This window comes from Pongo abelii, chromosome 4 (assembly GCF_028885655.2).
Source record: "Pongo abelii isolate AG06213 chromosome 4, NHGRI_mPonAbe1-v2.0_pri, whole genome shotgun sequence".
Classification (NCBI taxonomy): domain Eukaryota; kingdom Metazoa; phylum Chordata; class Mammalia; order Primates; family Hominidae; genus Pongo; species Pongo abelii.
The window spans coordinates 163,256,124-163,265,210 of NC_071989.2; the positions used below are offsets into that span (position 1 = coordinate 163,256,124).

At 42.5% G+C, this 9,087-nt stretch overlaps 1 protein-coding gene across 1 annotated transcript; it reads right to left on the reverse strand.

The window, feature by feature from the left end:
• Positions 1 to 812: 812 nt before the first annotated feature.
• On the reverse strand, positions 813 to 1,578 carry LOC100437396 (corepressor interacting with RBPJ 1-like). Its single transcript, XM_054555289.1, has one exon. The coding sequence runs from the start codon at positions 1,576 to 1,578 to the stop codon at positions 895 to 897; it is 684 nt and encodes a 227-aa protein (XP_054411264.1). The 3' UTR covers positions 813 to 894.
• Positions 1,579 to 9,087: the final 7,509 nt, after the last annotated feature.

Consider the following 9,087-nt stretch of genomic DNA (forward strand, 5'->3'; position numbering starts at 1 on the left):
CAACAGAAAATATTTCTACAGCCCCAAAATAGCTTACTTACAAATATTTGCAAAATTCATTCTTATGGTACTCATGTAGTTTTGTACTTGAATCGACAGTTTACAGAGATGAGTAATTAAAATTAGGTTTTTTGGGTTTTTTTTTTTTTTTTTTTTTTTTTTGAGATGGAGTCTTGCTCTGTCCCCCAGGCTGGAGTGCAGTGGCCCAATCTCGGCTCACTGCAAGCTCCGCCTCCGGGTTCATGCCATTCTCCTGCCTCATCCTCCCAAGTAGCTGGGACTATGGGTGCCCGCCACCACGCCCAGCTAATTTTTTGTATTTTTAGTAGAGAAAGCATTTCACTGTGTTAGCCAGGATGGTCTCGATCTCCTGACCTCGCGATCTGCCCGCCTCGGCCTCCCAAAGTGCTGTATTACAGGCTGTTTTGCCTTCCACGTTGGTCAGGCTGGTCTTGAACTCCTGTCATTTCTTTCAGAGCCTCTCTTCTCTGGGCTGTAATTATGGCTTCTGAACTTTTTGTCAGAATCGGAATGGCTCCATTTGCTGTCCTCCCTAGAACTCTCATGTTTTAAGAACCTGAGCTTTTCCTTGGCTTTCTCCTGGTTATGGTGACTGCTAGAAAGTTCTTCATGAAGTTTTCTCTTCTTAGAATGGTCCTTCACTTCAGAATCACTGTTGTTATGCCCTGAACACTTGCTTTTCTTTCTTTTCTTTCTATTTTTTTCTTTATTGTCACTCTCACTCTCACTACTGCTTTCTAAAGTCTCAGTAGAGGAAGAGGAGGAGCGGGAGGAGGAGGAGGAAGAGGATTTATGTTTTTTGTGTTTACTTCTGCTCTTCTGAAACTTTTTCTTTTTTCTGTCTTTTTCTTTTCTTTTTCTTCTCCAGTCGATCTAATTTCCTGAAAATTTCTGTTTTTGTTTAGTTGCTAGTGACTTTAAACATTCAACTTCTGGATATTCTTCACCCTCACTTGCAACATACTCCTTTGATGGATCATTTGCGGTCAAGTTTCTCCCCAGTACATTTCGTTTCAGTGCAAACCCACTGTTTCTCATCTTTGCTATGAGCTCCAAGGGGTGCATCGATGGCCCTGAGCCATCAGTGGGAACCGAATTTGCATTGATTCCAGAAAGACCAAACAAAGGACCTTCTTGATCTGTGTTGACATGACTCCATTGGTGACATTTAATGCACCACACATTTCGAACCTCAATACCACAGGGCTGCTCTCTGATGTTCATGTCATCTTTGACATATTTTTCTCTTGGGGCGCCTTTCTGACATTCCAATTTGTATTCAGTCTCTCTTTCTGTTTCTTCTTTCTCTTTGTTTTCTTTTTTAGCTCCTGGTGGAGCTTCATACATGAAATTAAGGCCATTATTTACACGTTTATCTCCCATAAGCAATCTGTTATCATATGATTCTTGTCCTTTATGATATTGCTGCATTAATTCTTCTTGTTTCTTCTTATCATATGATATTTTCTGTTCTGCCATCCATACTTTTTTGATATTGGATTTAGAGGCAAGATGAAAATCCTTCTTGCACATGAAGTTGGTGAAGGATTTCCCCATCTTGGAGCTGGAGCAGCAGCTAAATCTGTAAGCAACGTAAACAAACTCAGCCTCCTAACCAGAACTGCTGCCACTGTATATTTTTTAAATGATGGCTCTAAGAATTACACCCATAACTTATCACACTCTTTGTTTTTTGTTTTTGTTTTTGTTTTTGAGATGGAGTCTCGCTTTGCCACCAGGCTGGAGTGCAATGGTGTGATCCCGGCTCACTGCAACCTCCGCCTCATGGGATTCTCAAGTGATTCTCCCACCTCAACCTCTCGAGTAGCTGGAATTACAGGCACCTGACATCAGACCTGGCTAATTTTTGTATTTTTGTAGAGAAGGGGTTTCACAATGTTGGCCAGGCTGGTCTTGAACTCCTGACCTCAGGTCATCCTCCTGCCTCGGCCTCCCAAAGTTCTGGGATTACAGTCATGAGCCACCATGCCCGGCCCGCACTCTTTCTTAAAATTGATATTATTCCGCTACACATATAAGGTAAGAATCTTATCTTAGTTACATTCATACTCCCTCTCCTCTTCTTTACTATCATATAGCTTCCTTCTACATATGTTATAAATCCCACAATAAGCTGTCATTAATTTTGCTTTAAAATTATTAAATGAATTTTAAATAACTTAAGAAAAAAATAATTTTTATGTTAACTTACATATTTACCATTTCTAACAGTCTTCATTTCATCCTATATGTGTGATTTTTCATCTGGCCTGAATTTTCCCTTAAGCCTGAAAAACTTCCTTAGAATTTCTTATGGTGCTGGTCTGCTGGTGATAAATTCTAACAGTACTTGCTTATTTGAAGATGCTTATATTTCACCTCAATTTTATAAAGATGTTTATGGTCAGGCAGGGCATGGTGGCTATGCCTGTAATCCTAGCACTTTGGGAGGAGGCCAAGGTGGGTGGATCATCTGAGGGCAGGGGTTCGAGACCAGCCTGGCCAACATGACAAAACCCCATCTCTACTAAATACAAAAAAAATTAGCCAGGTGTGGTGGCATGCAACTGTAATCCCAGATACTAGGGAGGCTGAGGCAGGAGAATCGCTTGAACTTGGGAGGCGGAGGTTGCAGTGAGCCGAGATCATGCCGCTGCACTCCAGCCTGAGCAACAGAGCAAGACTCAGTCTCAAAAAAAAAGAGATGTTTATGGTCAACATAGACTTCTAACTTGACTTCTTTTTTTTTTTTTCCAACAAATTGAGCATATTGTTCCATTGTCTTCTGGCCTCAATTGTTCCTCATGAAAAGTCAACTCAACCAATATTCTTATCATTATCATTATCATCCCCCTATATATAATGTGGTTTTTCCCCATGGCTGATTTTAAGATTTTCTCCTTATCTTTGGTAATCATGATGCATCTTGTTAATTTTTTTTTTTTTTTGGAAAGATGGGGTTTCACCATGTTACCCAGGCTGGTCTCAAACTCTTGGGCTCAAGTCATCCACCTACCTCAGCCTTGCAAAGTGCTGGGATTACAGGCGTGAGCCACCATGCCCAGACTTGTTGATTTTTCTTTATGCTGTTAGTTCACTAAGCCTCATGGATTAAAAAATGTTGAGTAACTATCTTGTTGTTTTTCCTTTGTGCATTGAATTTGACAAGGCCCTCAGATTGAAAAGTGTTGAGTTTCATTCTAGCAGAGACTCAGATTGCTGCAGATCACCTTGACCCTGTGGCAGCTTGGTTTTAGCCTTTGTTAAGGAAAGTCTATTTGAGTTTGCCAGTAGTTCTAGGGTGCAACCCTTAGTCCTGGGACATGGTCTCAACTCCTAAGGTCTGATACCCCTTCTGGGATGTCAATCAAAAGCCAGGAGTGTTTGCCAAGTCTCTCCAATTTGGCAGAATTTTAACTGCAAACTATATTCCCAGGGCAGAGCAGCTGCTGAAATTTCTGCTCAGCTCTTTCAGCCTTCCAGCTGTTGTTTTCCCAGGAGTTTTTTGGAATCTTACCTTGCATATGACTAGTTCAGGGGATGGCTATAAATTAGAAGGAAATTTTTGTATATAGTTTGGGATTCTTTCTTCTGTGGCTTATTCTGTGATGTCTCCCCTCAAGTTCCAGCTGCTCTCGCAACCTTGCACTCTTCTGACTCTACAAGCCCAATAGGACTGCCACTTTCTGCATGAGCTCCACCCTATAGACCACTCAAATGGTGAGCGACCTCAAGGTAAAAGCCAGATAAAAGTAGATCACACCCAGTACAATTTTCCTTCTTTCTACAATTATATACATACAGTTTCTGCCTGCTTTTAGTCATTCTCCAGTGTCTTCAAATAGTCGTTTATTATATTCTGTTGAGAGTCTATAATGTTATTGACAGGAAAATCAGCCCAATACAAGCTACTCTTTCTTTATCAAAAGCTGGAAGTCCTCTAGATCCCAAAGACATGCTACATTTTCTTCTATTAATTTTATAGTATTACCTTTTACATTTAAGGTTTCACTCTATTTGAAGTTCACTTTTGAATGTGGTGTCAAGTAGAAATCCAGTCTAATTTTCCTTACTTAGGAGCCAGTATTTCCAGTAGAATCTACTACTAAATATAAAGACTTTATCCCAGATCATTGGGGGAGGAAGAATGATTATCCACCCTCAATGACCTGGTGTAACATCATTACATATATTAAGTTTCCATATGGAACCATCTCTGAACTCTATTCTGTTCCATTGATCTTGTGTTTCACTGATTCATCTGATCTTGTGCCAATATCACTATTTCCATGGCTTTGTAGTATGCCTTAGCATCTGGTGAGACAGGTACCTCCCCTTCCCTTTATTCTATCTTGTAGATCTTTATTCATCCACAAACATTTTACAGTAAGTGTATCAGCTTCCCAGAAAAAAACTATTCCATTCTGAATGCGATTAAATTGAATTTATAGATTAATTTGGAGAAAATTAATTTTTTTGCTATTGACTTATTCCTCCCAAGATTACAGTATGTCTTTCTCATTTTTATTATATTCTCTGTTTTTTATTTGAGGTTTCAATTTTTTTCCATACAGGTCTCATGTATCCTCAAATACTTCCTAGATACTCTACAGTTTTTGTTACCACTTACAAATGGTATATTAATTATTATTATTTTGAGACAGAATCTCTCTCTGTCACCCTAGCTAGAGTGCGGTGGCACTATCATGGGTCACTGCAGTCTTGACCCCTCAGGGTGAAGCAATCCTTACACCTCAGTCTCCCAAGTAGCTGGGACTACAGGTGCATACCACCAAGCCTGGATAATTTTTTTTTTAAGATGGAGTCTTCCAGCCTGGTGCGGTGGCTCAAGCCTGTAATCCCAGCACTTTGGGAGGCCAAGGCGTGCAGATCACAAGGTCAGGAGTTCGAGACCAGCCTGACCAACATGGTGAAACCCCGTCTCTACTAAAAATACAAAAGAAGTAGCCAGGCAAGGTGGTGCACGCCTGTAATCCCAGCTACTCAGGAGGCTGAGGCAGGAGAATTGTTTGAACCTGGGAGGTGGAAGGTTGCAGTGAGCTGAGATTGTGCCACTGCACTCTAGCCTGGGCGATAGAGTGAGACTCCATCTCAAAAAAATAAAAAAATCCTATGTTGCCTAGGATGATCTCAAACTCCTGGACTCAAGTGATCCTCCTGCCTCAGCCTCCCAAAGTGCTGGGATTACAGGCATGAGACACCACGTCTGGCCTTATTTTTAAATTATATTTTCACTATTTTTAACAGGTATATAGTAGATGATCAATAAATCCACTTTAACTGTTTTTTTTTTCTCCTGCTCATTTATATAGGACCCTCTAATCTCACTGGCTCTACCCATTCTCTTCCCTTTTCTAATTGGAAAATCTCCAAATTAATCTTTTTTCAACCTCATTTTATTCATTCAACAACACTCAGCAACTATGTATTGAACACCTACTTACTATTTCCCACGTTCTGGAGATACATACTGATGAACAAAACAGAGCTCTAGACTCTTAAGACTTGCTTTCTAGTGGGAAGAGACAGACAATTAATGTAATAAATAGGCCAGGCGCAATGGCTCACACCTGTAATCCCAGCATTCTGGGAGGCCAAGGCGGGCAAATCACGAGGTCAGGAGATAGAGACCATCCTGACCAACTTGGTAAAACCGAGTCCCTACTTAAAAAAAAAAAAAAAAAAAATAGCTGGGTATAGTGGTGAGTGCCTGTAATCCCAGCTACTCGGGAGTCTGAGGCAGGAGAATCACTTGAACTCGGGAGGCAGAGGTTGCAGTGAGGCGAGATCATGCCACTGCACTCCAGCCTGGGTGACAGAGGGAGATGACTTTGTCTCAAAAAAAAAAAAAGAAAAAAAAAGAGGATAGTATGGCTGCGGCAGAGTGAGGAGTGGAGAAAAATGGGGACACGAGGTCAAGAGACTCCGTCTTAAAAAAAAAATTGTAACAAGTAAGTAAATTGTTTGGCATGTTAAAAGATTTCAAGTGATACGAGGAAAAGAAAATTAGAGCAGGGTTATTGGGATCAGGAATGTGGAGGTAGGGCCAGTTTGCAATGTTACAAAGGGGTGTCAGAGTAGGTCTCATTGGGCAGGAGACACTTGAGTAATTGATGGAGGAGGGAGGGAGAACATTCCAGGCAGAGGGATCAGCAAAGCCCTAAAGCATGAACTTTCTTGCTGTATTCAAAGAAGAGCAAAGGAGGCCGGGCGTGTGTGGTAGCTCACGTCTATAATCCCTGCACTTTGGGAGGCTGAGGAGTGGATCATCTGAGGTCAGGAGTTCAAGACTAGCCTGGCCAACATGACAAAACCCCATCTCTACTAAAAATACAAAAAAAAAAAAAAAAATTAGCCCGGCGTGGTAGCACATGCCTGTAGTCCCAGCTACTAGGGAGGCTGAGCCAGGAGAACCACTTAAACCCAGGAGGGCTTCTTCCACACAAGGTGAGATTGCACCACTGCACTCCAAGCCTGGGTGACAGAGGGAGACGACTTTGTCTCAAAAAAAAAAAAAAAAGAGGATAGTATGGCTGCAGCAGAGTGAGGAATGGAGAAAAATGGGGACATGAGGTTAAGAGGTGGTGGGGAAATGGCAGATTGTGCAGGGCCTTGTGGAATATTGTAAGGACTTTGACTTTTTCTCTTACTTTGAGGGCACTGAGCACAGAAGTGACATGGCCTGACTTTACAATTTACAAGAATGACTCTGACTGCTAAGTTAAGAACAGATTGGAGAAGCTGGGAGACCTGCTGAGCCTACTGCAGTGATCCAACGAAGCGGATTGTGGCTCAGACCAGGAACCAGCTGTGGAAGTGGTAAGAAATGGTCAGAGTCTGCAGGGATTTGAAGGAAAGCCAGACCCACTGTGGGATGTGTGGATGTCTCTGATTGCCCCTCTGGACTCACGTCCAGCTCCTCCCACCCAGCTCTGTGCCCTGGGAGGTGACCTGTGTGAACTGCATCAATAATCTCTTTTGCCCTCTGTTTCCCACTTGGTTTGGCCAAAAGGAGTACTGGCAAGGGATCTGAAGGCAGGAGGAATGTGAGGTGGGGGTATATTTCCTTGACTCCGTCCTTGCTGGTTTGGCTGAGCACCTCGAATCAGGCAGCCCACTCCAGAAAAGCTGCTCCTCTGGGTTGGATAATGACCTCCACCCTTGGCCCCCTAGACCGAGGTGCTAACAGCTCCCAGCTCGTGCCAGTCCCAGAGGACTGTAGTATAACCTGTCGCTTTTCCTCAACTCTGTCCATAAATTTATGTATAGTCCAATTATTAAACTCTCCCGTTTGAGTGTGCCACCTTTTTCCTGCAGGGACTGTGACTGATAGAGAGTGGATATGGGGCATGAATGAAAGTGGAGTTGAGAATGGCTCCCTTGACCACAAGACCCAAGGTTTACCAGAGTTCCCTCCTTCCATACAGCTCTGTGCCCCAGACCCAGCCAAAGCAACTCGTGGGGCTTTATTCCCATTGGAAGTAACCAAATTGCACAGAACTTCAAAAGAGTAAAATGTAATGGTAAATATGGCCATCTTCTTCCAGACAAAGCCTGATATGGAAAAAGCACGGTGCAAGGAGTCAGGAGGCTCCCTGAACAATGGATTAACTCCAGAATAACCCTTAGCAGGCCACTTGACTGCTCTGAGCCGCTTTCCTCATCAGTAAAATTGGTAAAAATGAAACCTAATTCAAAGAACTGTAGGGAAAGAACAAATAACAACACCCAGATCAACAGAATGCGATCCCGTGTGTAAGGCTGGGAAAGAGAATGCCGTGATTTGTATTCTTACAAATCAGCTGGGTTTACAAGTTGCATGACCTCGAAGATGTTTCTGGGCCTGTTTCCTCATCTGTAAAGTGAAAACAACAGTATATTTTTTTATTATATGTTTTTGTATTGCTATAAAGAAGTACCTGAGACTGGGTAATTTATAAAGAAAGGAGGTTTAATTGGCTCACGGTTCTGCAGGCTGAATAAGCATGGCTTCAGCATCTGCTTCTGTGGAGAACCTCAGGAAGCTTCCAATCATGGTGGAAGGCGAAGGGAGAACAGGTGGTCACTTGGCAAGAGCAGGAGCAAGTGGGGCAAGGGTGGGGTGAGATACTCTTAAACAACCAGATCTCGTGTGAACTAACTGAGCAAAAACTCACCCACCACCCATGGGATGACACTAAACCATTCATGAGGGACCTGCTGCCATGATCCAATCACTTCCCACTAGGCCCCACCTCCAGCATTGGAGGTCACATTTCAACATGAGATTTGGACAGGATAAACATCCAAAGCATGTCAACATTGTTTAGCACATGCTACATTAGCTGGTGTGGAGCTTAATGAAATGAGGGTGTGCCTGGCTAGTAAGTATTCACTAAGTGTTATGTATTTAATAAATATTGAATTACTCCCTTCTTCCCTTCTGTGAAATGAGGAAATTGAACTCGTTAATACAAAAGGTAACTTGTTTTGGTGAGACTAAGTCTAGGATCTTTTGAAATTTTGGTTATGTATTTTTTCAAAATTATAAAAAGGACAAATAACATAATAACCACCCATCTACTCACATTATCTACAAGTATCTCTAAATATATATTAAAGAGAGAGATAGAGAATGAAAAAAGCCAGTGCAGGTGGTCCTGTAGCTGCAGCTACTCGGGAGGCTGGAAGGCAGGAGGATCCCTTGAGCCCAGGAGTTAGAGGCTGCAGTGAGCTATCATTGTGCCACTGCACTCCAGCCTGGGTCACAGGGAAAAAAGAAAAAAAAATAGGCCAGGTATGGTGGCTCACGCCTGTAATCCCAGCACTTGGGAAACCCCACCTCTTCTAAAAATACAAAAAATTAGCCAGGCGTAGTGGCGGGCACCTGCAATCCCAGCTACTCAGAAGGCTGAGGCGTGAGAATCACTTCAACCCAGGAGGCAGAGGTTGCAGTGAGCTGAGATCAAGCCACTACACTCCAGCCTGGGCAACACAGCAAGACTCTGTCTCAAAAAAATAAACAAACAAACAAACAAGCAAAAACAAACAAAATTTTGTATAATT

Coding starts and splice junctions, on each gene's coding strand:
- LOC100437396 (XM_054555289.1), bottom strand. CDS start 1,578: ATGGGGAAATCCTTCACCAACTTCATGTGCAAGAAGGATTTTCATCTT.